Genomic DNA, 16,676 nt, shown 5'->3' with positions numbered 1-16,676 from the left:
TGTCAGAGAGAGAGAGAGAGAGCACAAGCAGGCAGAGTGGCAGGCAGAGGCAGAGAGAGAAGCAGGCTCCCCACTAAGCAAGGAGCCCAGTGCTGGACTCGATCCCAGGACCCTGGGATCATAACCTGAGCTGAAGGCAGCGGCTTAACCGACTGAGCCACCAGGCATCCCTGTAATTACATTTTTTTTAATTTTATTTATTCATTTGACAGAGAGAGAGATCACAAGTAGGCAGAGCAGCAGGCAGAGAGAGAGGGGGAAGCAGGCTCCCTGCCAAGCAGAGAGCCTGATGTGGGGCTTGATCTCAGGACCCTGAGATCATGACCTGAGCCGAAGGCAGAGGCTTAACCCACTGAGCCACTCAGGCGCCCCTGTAATTACATTTTTAAAATAAATAAATTTTAAGATTTATAAAACCATAGTCTTGTGTGATTATGCCATAATGTGATTATGCAGGTTTTGTTCAATAGCTAGATCACTGTATTCTTATTTGGTATTTGCCGTTTCTGCTCTGGGCAGAGAAGATGATAAATTATATTCATTTTGAGTGTTTCTGTTCAGTCAGTTTAACTAATTCCAAAGTCGTCTTAAAATTATATGTTAATTTAACATTTCAAAGTAAATTTGGGGGCATGGCAATTTCATGGATATAGATCATTCCATCACTGAGTGAAGAGTTGCGCAATTTGTTGTTTGTCTTTTGCCAGCCATTGACTTCAGTAATTAGCCAGATTGCTATGTGTTTTCATATTTTCGGGATAGGGGTAGAACCTCACTGAATATGAGTGGATTAGTACTTGACAAAGCTGAAAATCTCTACGAGTATTGGTTTGTATGGGTCAAGTATGCTATCTGAAACAAAGTAGAACTGTGTGTTAATTCCCACTGTAGCGTGTGTGTGTCCTTTTACTTTATTAGAATTAAAGGGCATTTGAAGGTATTTTTCATTTTAAAGGTGCAGACCGGTCTTAGCCTCAACCTAGCACCCTTACTGCTCTGCATGTAAGTGAGACTAACCAAGGCCCTAATTTGTCTGCAGGGGTCTTTTTTTTTTTTTTTTTTTTTTAAAGATTGATTTTATTTATTTATTTATTTATTTAAGAGAGAGTGTGTATGTGAGTTGGGGGTGAAGGGGTGGATGGGGACAGAGGGAGAGAGAGATTCTCAAGGAGACTCCCCACTGAGCTTGGAGCCTGACAACACCAGGTTTTGATCTCATGACCCTGAGATAATAACCTGAGCCGAAATCAAGAGTCAGACATCCACCTGAGCCACCCAGGCACCCCCTTCTCTGGGGTTTTTAATCTATCTTTTACCCCTTTTAAAGCTCAACATGTCCTTATAGAAGTAACAAGTATACATTATTGTTGATGTTGAGATTTTGGGCTCGCTTCTCTGACTATGCCTAAAGTAATGTCCCAGTCAGAAGTCTATACTGACATCTGGGACCAGAATGATGTCAGGGAACCCTTCCGTATCTACCATTGTTTGTGCAGCCAGATAATCCCGGTGCTGGACTGTCAGATTGCCCATGAGGTCCCTGAGATTGGTTCCGTGTGACTGACACCGCCAAACATGCCCATAAATTTTGTAACACACAGGATGAGACTGTATCTTCAGAGTCCTGCAGGCGTTGAGCAAAACTACACTCTTCTCTGCCCGTCCCAGGAGGAATGCTCCTGTGACCTTCATTGTGGATGGAGCACATTGTCAAGTTTGGTTGGGGTTTTGGAAAATCAGTATTTATACTCGGAAACAAAAGCCTCCTAAGAAAGTGATGATGAGGGCCCCCCCCGGGTGGCTTAGCTGGTTAAGCGTCTCCCTTCAGCTCACGTCATTATCCTGGTACCAGCTCAGGTCAGGTACCAGGGTTGAGCTCCACATTAGAATATCTGCTCAACAGCAAGTCTGCTTCTCCCTCTCCCTCTGCTGTTCCTCCTGCTTGTGCTCTCTCTCCCTCTCTGTCAAATAAATACATTTTTTTAAAAAGCGAGGATAACCAAATGGACTAAAGACATGGGCAAGTTCAGCTTTATCACTGCATCTCTGTTGATGTAGAGGAAGAGATTAAGGCTAGGGAAGTTGTTGACTCATGCACCCAGTGCCGAAATGACTGAAAAACAGCTGAAGCGTAAAGTCCTGAGTAAAAGACAGCTGTGAGAGCTGGCTGTACTGGAAGCCAAGAAAGTGAAAATGAGGGGGACTTTGCTTGACAGCCGGTTCAGATGATCAGGATCTTTCTCCGAACCCATACTGGAGGCAGACCTTTAGATCAGGGAGCCAAAGAACTTTTTCGGGACTGCATGGCCTGCCTCCTACCTTTATGCCTCAGCCCACTGATTCTCCTACATCCAGCAAGGTCTTTGCATCTGTATGATCTGCTTTCTGGAGATGGATTTTTCTACATCTTTCTGTATATGGATTTCTGTAGTATTTTTTGTCTATTTGATGTAAGCTTCTTCAGCTGTGTAGAAACTCTGTGAATAGATAAGCGCTTGAGTGTCTCCAGTTTCTAAAGTAACTGTTCTTATTCCTTCTTCAAAACAAAAATGTTTAAAGATTTTTAAAAAATAAGTGGTAGTAACAATACAGTATTTACCAGCTATTACCCCACTCACTTACTGGGGAAGCACACAGGTAAATAACAGTAAGTTAAATCACCACTCTCTGTACTGTGTTTAGCATAACATACTAATTTGGATTATGGAAAACCATTATTGGATCAGCATTGAGATTTAATTAAAATTTGTAGTTATCCCACTGTATATAAAGAAACATCAAATATATAAGCCTAAGAATGGTCACTGTAGGGATTCTCACTTTCTCATTCAGATCTCTTCCCTATGTACTGAATGTGGCTTTCCGATTCCTCCCGCCCGCTAGCATTCTTCTGCCTTGCACAGACCCATCTGCCTCAGCATACGCACAGCATCACATCACCAAATCACAACCTCCTTTTAAGGCTCTACTCAGATGTACCTTACCCAATAGACCCCCCCCCTCTGGCTTCCTTTCTGTCATCCAACTTATAATGGTGGAGGGGCGGGGGGGGGGCTTTTTTCATTCTTAAAGTATCAGGCCTGCCCTCCACCCCAAGCTTCGCTCTTTTTGTGATGATTACATATAGATTCATGTTTTATCTACCACACTAGTTAATTTACGTGAGAGCCAACATCTATATCTGTGTCTCATACCCTTTTCTAAAAATCTCCCACTGGACCTTTACTAGAAATCCTTTTTGAAAAGATGGTTGAATGTTTAAGAATCACACAAAAGCACAGATCTTTAGTAAATCAGGCAGAGCATTCTTGGAGCATTCATGGGCACAAAGCCCATGTTGATCACTGTCCTTTTGGAAAAACAATACTTAGCAGCATTCCCTGGATACAAGTGAGAAAATTCTCATTGAGCCAGAATAATGCATTAAGAGGCTATGAATATGACTGAGGGTTAAGATTCAATTTACACTAAACTCCCCAAAGAAGATTCTCCTTACTACTACTGCCGGAGAATGTTTCTGATTACCAGGAGACATCATATTGTTGCCCAGCCTTCAGATTTTTGCAAGGCTATAAAAGCATAGATACTGTTGACCTTTTTAGTTTGTTTTCTCCCAGTTGATTAATAAACAGAATCTGCTGTCACTTAATTTAGTGCCAGGTGTGATCTTGTGGGTAGTTCAACTTCAGTCGATCAAACTGTAGAATGTTCCCAATTTTAGACACAGTCCAACTCCCAAGCATTTCTTTTTCAAAAACTGGGACAATTTCCAAGTTAGTTTTGTGAATCCTTTAATTTCTCCTGCCAGACTCATTAACTCAGCCTGTTCACCTTGGGGAAATCATAGTTCAGACTTGTACTTTCTGTAAAAACCATCCTCTTAAGTGGATGTGATAGTTGATGTAATTGAGAACATTCAGACTCAAGCTTTTCTGTCGTTTATTCTGAAACCTGTTTGTTGTGCTTTGACCAGGAGAGAATGATTGAGATGAAGCACTAGGAAACCATAATCATAATATGCAAATTACCTACATTAAAAGACCTGGAAATCAATAAATACCCCTATTTCTGTATTCCATATCTTGGATCTTACAGACTCCTGAAGCTGCAGAGAATCTCAACGATCTTAGATCACTGTTTCTTAATTTTTGGGTGTCTTATGGATCTTTCTGAGATTATGATGACAGCTGTGAATTCTCAGAAAAATATACTTACACACAAAAGTTTGTATACACTTTCAAGACAATTTTACTCCTGAAGTCAGTTCAAGATCCTAGTTGAAGAAATCCCTGTTCTGTCCTCAGGGGTCTGGTGAAGTGACGTGACACAGCAAAAGTCACACAGCTTCTGTAGCTGAATATTTCCATGAGTCTTTTGTCCTTTTTCTACCATTGTGTCTTTTAGTTAAAACCCATTTTGAGGGGTGCCTGGGTGGCTCAGTCAGTTAAGCATCTGCCCGTGACTCAGGGGATCAAACCCTGTGTTGGGCTTCCTCTCCCCCTGCTTGTGCACTTGCTCTCCTCTCTCTCTCTCTCTCTGTCAAATAGATCAAATAAAGTACTTTTTTTACACTTAAAAATTTTTTTTTTTAATTACAGAGCTTAGAGGAAGGAATACTGGTTTTAAGCCTTAAAGTTAACTATTTCATCTTTTGCTTACCCAACAAGATTAAAGTACAGTAATACCCAAAACATTCTCAATCTAAGAAAAAATATTTATTTACTTACTTATTTGAGAGAGAGCACAAGTGGGAAGAGGGGAAAGGGAGAAGCAGATTCCCCTCTGACCAGGGAGTCTGATGCATGGCTTGATCCTAGGACCCTGGATCATGACCAGAGCTGAAGGCAGGTTCTTAACCAACTGAGCCACACAGGCGTCCCTACCCAAAACATTTAAGTCATTGATTTAAAAAGGTCAAGTGAACTAAGCAAAAGTTTTTTAGAACTTGCTGTGGTTATCGTCGGGCTAATGCAGATTTGTAGTTGATCTAATAACTCCAGCATCTTCTTCCCTGGGCTGCCTGCATCTAAATTCATCATGTAGCTGTTAGATCATTCTAGAGCACTTGTTCTGTTTATTCATCCTGTCTGCCTTTCTTTTTCTTGCACCTCCTGAAGATACACCCCCTACCCCATCATTGTCCTCAACTTGACCTACTGACCCTTTTTGGAGGTATCAAGCTGAAAGCATCACAGTGAGCATTAGTCACCATTTATTATCATTATTTCAACTCCAGTTTTGTTGTGTCCTAGAAATATACTTTGGTCACTTACTTGGTTTCTCCAAATTTCAGTATCTTCCTCTGTAAAATTGGACACAATACCATTTATCTTGCAGTCAGTCCATCATGTAAGAAATTAAGGTAGCACCTAGTTCAGTTAAGTGACAACTTTTACCTTTTCCTGTACCCTTGACATTCCGTATTGGAGTTAGGCAGGTGTGTCCAAGCACTCAGTGCTTATCTCTTTTAGAGTCTTACTGCCACATCGCACATTTCAGCATTATCTGAACTTTTCTAGTTCAGTCCGGCTGTGTTGGGTACGGTTGTATCACATTCTCTTCCCTTTATTCCTAATAGTTTCTGTATTGATACTAATGTATGCAACTTCAGCAGTTTCTTCTACAACGTTTGGTCATTAAATTAACAGAAAGCTGTTTATTTATGAGGCTTTTCATAAATTTTTCTCCTTCCAGTTCCATTGCCAAGTACTTACTTTGTATGAGGAAACACTTGATGTAAGAGACACTTGTTTTTGAAGTCCAGAGTCTACCTTCGAAGTGATGGAGAGCAGCTAATGGTCTACCAAAAGCTCAGCTTCTGATTTGATGCTCCGCAGGCTGGGAACCAGCTCTTTGCCTCTGATTTGAAGCCGTGGGAGTGAGGGGAGGACTCCTCAACTAGTTACCAGGAAGGTTTCAGCTCTTAATTCTTTGTCTTGATCATGTTCTTCTTTATCATTTAAAAAAAATTATTACACATACCCCTAATATTATATAGCTATTTTTAAATATTAATTAATATTAATTTACTAGGGATGCCTTCTTGACTCAGTCGGTTAAGCATCTGCCTTCGGCTCCAGTCATGATCCCAGGGGCTTGGGACCAAGTACTGCATCAGGTTCCTTGCTTGGTGGGGAGCCTGCTTCTCCCTCTGCCTACTGCTCCCCCCTTTTGTGCTCTCTCTCTCCCTCTGACAAATAAAAAAATAAAATCTTAAATACTAATTATTTTAACATATACACTATAAAAGCATTAAAATATAAATTAAAAGATAAGCTTTTAAAAAAAGGGATTCTTTAATTTTTTTTCTTGAGCCCTAGGGATCATCTAACCTGCAACTTCTTTGGAAATCATGCATTTGCAGCATCAATCATTTGTCTAATCCTTCAGGCCTATCTCAAGTCCCTATTCTTGCTTAATTGCATGACTTCACCATCTTCTCTCTCCAACTGGTTTGTAAACTACCTGAGGTTAGAGACAGTGTCATATCATTCTTCTGTATCCTACAACAATGCCTTGCACAATTTTAGGTACATCATGATTACCCAGTATTTACTTGCTGATTCATTTCTTGGGATCATTTCAGATTATTCTTTCATGGATATTTAACAAAACTTAAAAAAAAAATCCTCAGCCTTGTTCTACCTTAGTAATTCTGGGTTTTATTCCCCATACTATTCATCTTCAAAGATTAAAGATAATCAAGCCTATCTGCATTTATAGTTCTGCAGAAGTAGATATATACTCTGATGAAGTGATTTGATTGGGACATCACGGGAATGACACAGTCTGAGAATCAAACCTGTGTCAGCACCCACATCTGTTTTCACTCCTTCAGATTGAGTGCTAAACTATAGCATTTTCTCTTTATACTTCCTCTGGAGTTTCTTGGTGGTGGCATTATTTCATGTTCCTACTGTTTAGGCATACTACTTTATCTTTTATATTTTGCAGATAGGTCTCTGTTCAGTTCCTCTGAACATTATCATGTCCTTTGATTCTAAAGACCTTTTAAATTTCTTTTTTTTTCTAAAGATTTTTATTTATTTATTGGACAGAGAGAGATCACAAGCAGGCAGAGGAGCAGGCAGAGAGAGAAGGGGAAGTAGGCTCCCCGCCAAGCAGAGAGCCTGTTGCGGGGCTTGATCCCAGAACCGTGAGATCACGACCTGAGCCGAAGGCAGAGGCTTAACCCACTGAGCCACCCAGGCGCCTCCCATTTTAAATTTCTAAAATTAGTTATTTGCAATTACACATAGAAATTCTTCATAGCTATTCAGTTCTATGGGTCTCAATGGTTTAATATCATAACCTTGTTTTTATAGCATTCCTACATTGTCATCTCTTTCTGGAAAGAGACATTAAATCTAAAATGAAAAAATTAGAAGACCGATTTATTGTCAATTACAAATTAAGTTGACAAAAGAGACAGAAACCTAAATACTAGGTTCCAAATATACAGTTCATTTGTGTCTCCGTGGCTCATGTCATTCCTTCATAAAAGGCTGCAGTACTGGGTGCCTGGGTGGCTCAGTAGGTTAAACCTCTGCCTTCAGCTCAGGTCATGATCTCAGGGTCCTGGGATCGAGGCCCGCATCGGGCTCTCTGCTTGGCAGGGAGCCTGCTTCCCCTCTCTATCTCTGTCTGCCTACTTGTGACCTCTCTCTGTGTCAAACAAATAAATGAAATCTTTAAAAAAAAAAAAAAAGGCTGCAGTACTCTGTACTTAACTAACATAATCCACTAAATGAGATGGTAGTTGTTACCAGTTGCAGCTTAAAGGTCTTAGAATTTTTATTTCATTTGCTTGATAGGTATATTGCTCATTTTTTTCTTCATAACAAACTCTTCAAACATTTCAAGTGCTTATAATGACAAATACTTATTTTTCTTGCCTGTGGCTCTGCAGGGCAGTTGAGGTGGCTCTGCTTTGGGCTCCAGCTTAGGTTTAGGTTGGCCCCACCTGTCTCTCCTTCTCCTTGGGCTAGGAGCTACTTGGACTTGTTCTTCTCTTGGAGAATGGCAGGAGTGTGAGAGTAAAAAGCTAAACAGCCCAAGCAAGTTTAAAACCTCTTCTATTAGGTCTAGGTAAAATCTCATTGGCCAAAGCAAGTCAGGAGCCTAGCCTCCTAACTGTGGAGCAGGGTGTATACTCATTGAACAGCCGGTGGCTGTGTAGAGGTACAGGGCAAAGGTTATAGTTTCAGACACTATCAAAGAGGACTAAAAATGGGAAATAACCCAGACTACTACTGTAGGGAAGCAAACCCCTAAAACAGTCATTAATTTACTAATATAAGTCCTCTAAATTGTAAACATGACAACACTTGCATATTATTTAAATACCTTCTTTTGAAAGTGCTCCAGTGCTCTGAATTTCTTTCCAGAATGCTCTTTTTTTTTTCCCCTTAAGTAAGCTCCACACCCAAGGTACACAGAATTCACTTCCTTTGAACAGGTTGGAAACTGAACTATGGAAACTGAAAGAAAATGTGTCTGTTCTTACAATTATATCTTTTTTAAAGGTATAAGCAACATTAAAGGAGATGTGTATTGCAAAGTTATGTAATATTAAACATAACCTAGTCTACTTTTTAAATTACGGAATAGAAATTTCATTTGCTCTCTCATTCATAGAACCTGGCTTTGCAGAGTATATGTAGTCATGGGAACATATATATAATTTCTGTTTTAAAAAAAAACTTTCTATTTTAAATTATATACATGCAAGATTATAAACTCCTAAGAAGTTACTTGATGTCCTGTGTACCTATCACCTAGCTTTGCCTAGTGGTGACTTGAGATTAGTAAGTATTTGAGAGAGAGAACGTGAGCAGGAGGGACAGAGGGAGAAGGAGAGAGAATCTCAAGCAAACTCTGTGCTCAGCACTGAGCCTTGTGGGTTGGGCTGGGTCTCAAAACACTGAGATTAGCACCTGACCCAAAATCAGCAGTCGGTTGCTTAACCAACTGCACCATCCAGGCACCCTGACATTAGTTTTAAAATCATTGATGGACCTTCTTTGCCTTCTTTAATAAGCCTGGGGTTTTTTTTGTTTGTTTTTTGGGGGGGATTTTTTTGTTTTTTTTTAAGATAATCTGTCTTTAAAGAAAAGGACACCTGTATTGTGCCTGATTCTTTTTAGCTTTCAGAATTATGAAGTGTCTTGTAAGGATCCTGATGTCACTATTGTTCTGTTTCTTTAGTACTTTTTAAACATATAATGTGTTGTTTGGTTCACGGGTACAAGTCTGTGATTCATCAGTTTTACACAGTACATCCCTCACCACAACACATACCCTCCCCAATGTCCACCATCCACCACCCAGGCTCCCCATCCCCCTCCTCTCCAGCAGCCCTCAGTTTGTTTCCTGAGATTAAGAGTCTTAGGCTTTGTCTCCCTCTCTGGTTTCACCTTGTTTCATTTTTCCCTCCCTTCCCCCTGTCTTGTTTCTCAAATTCCTCATATCAGTGAGCTCATACAATAACTGTCTTTCTCTGTTTGAGTTACTTCATTAGCATTATACCCTCTAGTTCTATCCATGTCATTGCAAATAGCAAAATTTCATTTTTTGATGGCCACGTATTATTCCACTTTGTGTGTGTGAGTGTGTGTGTGTCTTGTGTGTGTGTGTATCTTCTTTATCCATTTGTTGATGGACATCTGGGCTCTTTCCATAGTTTGGCTATTGTGGACATTGCTGCTATAAACATTGGGGTGCAGATGCCCGTTTGGATCACCACATTTGTATCTCTGGGGTAAATACCCAGTAGTGCATTTGCTGGGTCATAGCATAGCTCTATTTTCAACTTTTTGAGGAACCTCCATATTGTTTTCCAGAGTGGCTCCACCAGCTTGCATTCCCACCAGCAGTGTAGGAGGGTTCCCCTTTCTCTGCATGCTTGCCAACATGTCATTTCCTAACTTGTTAATTTTAGCCATTCTGACTGGTGTAAGATGGTATCTCACTGTGGTTTTGATTTGTATTTCCCTGATGCTGACTAATATTGAGCACTTTTTCATGTGTCTGTTGGCCATTTGGACGTCTTCTTTGCAGAAATGTCTGTTCATGTTGTCTGCCCATTCCTTGATTGGATTGTTTGTTCTTTGGGTGTTGAGTTTGACAAATTCTTTATAGATTTTTGGCTACTTACCCTTTATCTCGTATGTCATTTGCAAATATCTTCTCCCATTCTTTTGTTATCTTTTGGTATTGTTGACTGTTTCCTTTGCTGTGCAAAATCTTTTTATCTTGATGAAGTCCTACTTGTTCATTTTGCCCTTGCTTCTCTTGCCTTTGGTGATGTGTCCAGGAAGAAGTTGCTGCAACTGAGGTTGAAGAGGTTGCCGCCTGTGTTCTCCTCAAGAATTTTGATGAATTCCTGTCTCACTCTTAGGTCTTTCGTCCATTTTTTTTTTTTAAGATTTTATTTATTTATTTGACAGAGAGAGAGAGATCACAAGTAGGCAGAGAGGCAGGCAGAGAGAGGGAGAAGCAGGCTCACCGCTGAGCAGAGAGCCTGATGCGGGTCTCGATCCCAGGACCCTGAGATCATGACCTGAGCCGAAGGCAGAGGCTTAAAACCCACTGAGCCACCCAGGTGCCCCGTCTTTTGTCCATTTTGAGGCTATTTTTGTAGGTGGTGTAAAGAAATGGTCCAGTTCATTCTTCTGCATGTGTCTCTCCAATTTTCCTGATATCATTTGTTAAAGAAACTCTCTTTTTTTTTTTCCATTGGTTATTCTTTTCCTGCTTTGTCGAAGATGAGTTGACTATAGAGTTGAGAGTCTATTTCTGAGTTCTCTATTCTGTTCCATTGATTTTTGTATTTGTGTTTGTGCTAGTACCATACCTTCTTGATTACAGCTTTGTAATAGAGCTTGAAGTCTGGAATTGTGATGCCATCCTCTTTGGTTTTCTCTTTCAACATTGCTCTGGCTATTCAGGGTCTTTTCTGATTCCATACAAATTTAGGATTGTTTGTTCCATTTCTTTGAACAAAGGTGATGGTATTTTGATAGGGATTGCTTTGAATATGTAGATTACTCTACAATCTAGGTAGCATAGACATTTCAACAGTATTTATTCTTCCAATCCATGATCATGGAATGTTTTTCCATCTCTTTGTGTCTTCCTCAGTTTCTTTTATGCATGAACTCTATAGTTTTCTGAGTACACATTCTTTATCTCTTTGGTTAGGTTTATTCTTAGGTATCTTATGATTTTTGGTGCAATTGGAAATGGGATCTACTCCTTAATTTCTCTTTCTTTTGCTCATTGTTGGTGTATAGAAATGGAACTGATTTCTGTGCACTGATTTTGTGTCCTTCCACTTTACTGAATTTCTGTATGAGTCCTAGCAGTTTTGGGATGGAGTCTTTTGGGTTTTCCACATGAAGTATCCTATCATCTGCAACAAGTGAGAGTTTGACTTCTTTGCTGATTTGGATGCCTTTAATTTCTTTTTGTTGTCTGATTGCTGAGGCTAGGACTTCTAGTACTTTGTTGAACAGCAGTGGTGATAGTGGACATCCCTGCCGTGTTCCTGACCTTAGGGGAACTCTCAATTTTTTCCCATTGAGAAGGATATTCGCTGTAGGTTTTTCATGCATGGCTTTTATGATATTGAGATATGTACCCTCTATCCCTGTGCTGTGAAAAGTTTTAAATAAGAAAGGATGCTGTACTTTGTCATATGCTTTTCACACATCTATTGAGAATATCATATGTTTCTTGTCCTTTCTTTTATTAATGTAGTGTATCACGATTGATTTGCAAATGTTGAACCAACCTTGCAGCCCTGAATAAATCCCACTTGGCGGTGGTGAATAATCCTTTTTATGTACTGTTGGATCCTATTGGCTAGTATTTTGGTGAGAATTTTTGCATCCGTGTTCCTCAGGGATATTGGTCTGTAATTCTTTTTGGTGGGGTAATGCTGGCCTCATAAAAAATGAGTTTGGAAGTTTTCCTTCCATTTCACAGCTTCAGAAGAATAGGTTTTTAATTCTTCTTTAAATGTTTGGTAGAATTCCCCTCGGAAGCCATCTGGCCCTGGGCTCTTGTTTGTTGGGAGATTTTTGATTACTGCTTCAACTTCCTTGCTGGTTATGGATCTACTGTTCAGGTTTTCTGTTTCTTCCTGCTTCACTTTTGGTAGTTTTTATGTTTCTAGGAATGCATCCATTTCTAACAGATTGTCTAATTTGTCAGCATATAGCTATTCACAATATGTTCTTATAGTTGTTTGTATTTTTTTGGTGTTGGTTTTGATCTCCTCTTTCATGTGTGATTTTATTTATTTGGGTCCTTTTTTCTTTTTAATAGGTCTGTCCAGTGGTTTATCAATCTTACTAATTCTTTCAGAGAACCAGCTCCTAGTTTCATTGATGTGTTAACCTGTTCTGTTGGTTTCTGTTTCATTGATTTCTGCTCTGATCTTTATTATTTTCTTCCCCTGCCGGGTTTAGGCTTTCTTCTTCTTTCTCCAGCTCCTTTAGGTGTAGGGTTAGGTTGTGTATTTGAGACCTTTCTAGTTTCTTCAGAAAGCCTTGTATTGCTGTATACTTCCCTCTTAGGACTGCCTTTGCTGCATCCCAAAGATTTTTGAATGGTTGTGTTTTCATTTTCATTCATTTCCATGAATTTTTTAAATTCTTCTCTAATTTCATGGTTGACCCATTCATTCCTTAGTAGGATCCTCTTTAGCCTCCATGTATTTGAGTTATTCCCAACTCTCCTCTTGGGATTGACCGGTTTCAAAGCATTGTGGTCTAAAAATATGTAGGGAACAATCCCAGTCTTTTGGTACCAGTTGAGACCTGATTTGTGACCCAGGATGTGATCTGTTCTGGAGAATGTTCTATGTGCACTGGAGAAGAATGTGTGTTCTGCAGCCTTGGGGTGGAATGTTCTGAATATATCTGTGAAGTCCATCTGGTCTAGTGTGTCATTTAAAACACTTATTTCCTTGTTGATCTTTTGCTTCGATGATCTGTCCGTTTTAGTGAGGGGTGTGTTAAAGTCCCCTACTATTACTGTATTATTATTGATGTGTTTGTCAATTTTGTTATTAATCGGCTTATATAATTGGCTGCTTCCATGTTGGGGCATAAATATTTACAATTGTTAGATCTTCTCGTTGGATAGCACCTTTAAGCATGATACAGTGTCCTTCCTCATCTCTTATTATAGTCTTTGGTTTAAAATCTAATTGATTGTCACCCCATCTTTCTTTTGATGCCATTAGCATGATAAATGGTTTTCCACCCCCTCACTTTAAATCTTGAGGTATCTTTGGGTCTAAAATGAGTCTCTTGCAGACAGCATATTGATGGGTCTTGCGTTTTTATCCAATCTTGTACCCTGTGTCTTTTGATTGGGGTATTTAGCCCTTTACTTTTAGGGTAGCTATTGAAAGATATTAATTTAGTGCTATTGTATTGCCTGTAAGGTAACTATTACTGTATATCGTCTGTTCTTTTCTGGTCTTTGTTACCTTTATGCTCTTTCTTTGCTTAAAGGATCCCTTTCAGTATTTTTTGTAGGGCTGGTTTGGTAATTGCAAATTCTTTTAATTTCTCTTTGTCCTAGAAGCTTTTTATTTCTCTCTCTATTTTCAATAACACCCTTGCTGGATATAGTATTCTTGGCTGCATATTTTTTTCGCTTAGTACCTGGATCATGCCAGTCCTTTCCAGCCTGCCACGTCTCTGTAGATAGGTCTGCTACCAATCAAATGTTTCTACCATTGTAGGTTACAGACGTCTTGTCCCGAGCTGCTATTAGGACTTTTCTGTTTGTCTCTGAGATTCATAGTTTTACTATTAGGTGTCGGGGTGTTGATCTGTTTTTATTGATTTTGAGGGGGGTTTTCTGAGCCTCCTGGATTTTGATGCCTGTTTCCTCCCCTAAATTAGGGAAGTTCTCCACTATAATTTGCTCCAGTATACTTCTGCCCCTGTCTTTCTTCTTCTGGCATCCCAATTATTCTAATATCGTTTCACTTTATGGTATCACTTATCTCTCGAATTCTCCCCTCGTGATGCAGTAGTTGTTTATCTCTCTCTCTCTCTTTCAGTGTCTTTATTTTCCATCATTTGGCCTTTCATGTTACTAATTCTCTCTTCTGCCTCATTTATCCTAGTAGTAAGAGCCTCAATTTTTTATTGCATCTCATTAAAAGCCTTTTTGATGTTGACTTGGTTAGATTTTAATTCTCCAGGGATTCCCTAGTGTCCTCTGTGCTTTTTTCTAAGCCCGGCTAGTATCTTTATAATCATTATTCTGAACTCTAGTTCTAATGTCTTACTAATGTCTATATTGATTAGGTCCCTGGCAGTTGGTACTGTCTCTTACTCTATTTTTTGAGGTGAGTTTTTCCATTTTGTCCAGAGAAGAATAGATGAATGAGAGAACAAAATGCTAAATGGTAACAATGACTCCAGAGAAATGTACACAAAACAAATCAGAAGAGACCCACAGGTGGGGGTAGGGGGGAAGAATATGATCAGGCTGTTTCATAGAACAGAGCCATATACTGGATTTTGGGTGTATTTTGGTCTGTTAGAAGAAGCTGGATCCCAGAATTTTAAAAGAAAGAAAAACTTACATATATACAAAAATAAGGTTAAATACAATGAATGGATGTGATACAACTGCAAAAATGAAATTTTAAAAAGGTTTTTAAAAGGGAAATGGTAAGAAGTTGGTTGAAAAAGGAAATAAAAATGAGAAAAAGAAAGAAAAAGAAACAAAAAATAATAAAATTTTAAAAATTAAAGTTGAAAGACTAAAGAATCATGGGGAAAAGGCCATGAATTCTATGTGCTGTATTCCCCTAGCACTGGAGTTTTGCAGTAAACTTGGTAAACTTGGTCTTGGCTGGATGTTCTTGCTGATCTTCTGGGGGAGGGGCCCGTTGCATTGATTCTCAAGTGTATTTGCCCCAGGCGGAATTGCATCGCCCTTGCCAGCGGCCAGGCTAAGTAATCTGCTTGGTTTGCTCTCTGTAGTTTTTGTTCCCTAACAGCTTTCCACACAACTTTTGAGGAGGAGAGTGAAAATGGCAGCCTCCCAATCTCTGGCCCCAGAGGAGCTGAGAGCTTGGGTCCCCACTCCTTAGTGCACCCTCAGAGAAAAGCAGTCAATCACTCCTCTCTCCCTGGTCTCTGGCCACACTCTGTACTCACCCAGCCTGTGACAGTGCGTTTCTATTTCTGGCACATGGCCCCATATGGCATCTCCAAACCCAGCAGATCCCTGCATCGGGCTCCCCTGCTGCTCATCCTTGGGGAGGAAGGGAAGTCTTTCTGGTTCTGCCATGTGTTGGGCCCCAGCTCAAAGTGCAGTGGCCCAACTGTACTGCATATCAGTTTATGGCAATCCTGAGCTGAGAGCCCACTCCTCGGCTCAGTCTTTGGAGCCAGCTTCCCTGCTCCAATGCCTGGAGTTCTGCCACACTCATGCAACCCTGGTCTTTCTGTGACCCCGAGAGTCCCGAGACCACACTGTTCCGGTGAGGGTTCCACCCCTTGCTTAGCCACCAGAGTTAAATTCCTCACCGGAGCAAACTTCCAGAAGTCCCAATTTTGTGCTCTGCTGCTGTATCATTTGCCAGTAGCCAGCTGACAGAAGTACCCCCCACCCTGCGGTCTTCCCGTACATCTCAGATTCACTTCTCTGCAGGTCCTACCTTCCAGAAAGTGGTCACTTTTCTGCTCATAGAGTTGCTGCTATTCTTTTCTTCAATCTCCTGTTGAGTTGGTAGGTGTCCAGAATGCTTTGATAGCTATCTAGCTGAATTCCTGGGCCAGATGAAATTTAGGTCCCCTACTCCTCTGCCATCTTGAACTCTTCCCTCTTTACTACTTTCTTTTCCATTTTCCCCATTTTCAGGATGTACCATTGATTAGAAGTGATTGATTAGAAAATGATTATGTCTCATCTGCTTTTCTGGTATATTCCTCCCTGGCAATCTAAAACACTTATAAGCCCATTTTATTTCTTAAATTGAAGAAACATATTCAGTTAAATATTCAGATTTCTTGTTTTGAGTTTATTTTGGTGGTATTTGAAAACTTGAGGGTTTTTTTTTTTTTAACATCATCTCTCTTTTTTTTTCCTTTTAGCCTGAAAATGAGATTTCTTCAGACTGCAATCATGTAAGTATGGATTTTCCATAACTCACCATATGTGCTTTATATATATGGCAGATTCAGGAGGCTTTTCCTGTTGTTCCGGGAAACATGTCTTCTTAAATACTCTTACTCTTTTTTTTTTTTTTAAAGATTTTATTTATTTATTTATTTGACAGAGACAGTGAGAGAGGGAATACAGCAAGGGGGAGTAGAAGAGGGAGAAGCAGGATTCCCGCTGAGCAGGGAGCCCAGTGCGGGGCTTGATCCCAGGACCCCGGGATCATGAACTGAGCCAAAGGCAGACGCCTAACAACTGAGCCACCGGGTGCCCAGATTTTCTTACTCTTAACAAGGATGATAAAACTTATTTAAGGACCATGGTAAATCTGCAAATGCCCGTCCATTCTAGAAACAAGCAGATTTTGTCAAATATTTATGTACTTAAGCTTAATTTTTACTTCAGTTATAGCTACCATTTGAAAATAATTGTTTCTCTGCTTATCATGCTTACAACTTTATTTTTATATTTTCAAA

At 39.9% G+C, this 16,676-nt stretch overlaps 1 protein-coding gene and 1 pseudogene across 2 annotated transcripts in view; both read left to right on the top strand.

Annotated features, from left to right (window-relative positions):
* The window catches only part of LOC111152991 (golgi glycoprotein 1), a 163,894-nt gene that overhangs the window by 84,516 nt on the left and 62,702 nt on the right, over nucleotides 1-16,676 (top strand). The window contains exon 2 of one of the 2 annotated variants that reach the window (XM_022511783.1): nucleotides 16,134-16,166. The exons of the other annotated variant lie outside the window; for it this stretch is intronic. Coding sequence (XP_022367491.1) covers nucleotides 16,134-16,166 — 33 coding nt within the window. The remainder of the gene's footprint in view (nucleotides 1-16,133; nucleotides 16,167-16,676) is intronic. 2 annotated transcript variants of the gene reach the window in all.
* On the top strand, nucleotides 1,402-2,229 carry LOC111152992 (annotated as a pseudogene).

This window comes from Enhydra lutris, unplaced genomic scaffold (genome assembly GCF_002288905.1).
Source record: "Enhydra lutris kenyoni isolate GAN:26980312 unplaced genomic scaffold, ASM228890v2 scaffoldscaffold30, whole genome shotgun sequence".
Lineage (NCBI taxonomy): Eukaryota > Metazoa > Chordata > Mammalia > Carnivora > Mustelidae > Enhydra > Enhydra lutris.
The sequence above is the reverse complement of the archived record's forward strand: the minus strand, read 5'-3'. Positions and strand labels throughout refer to the sequence as shown.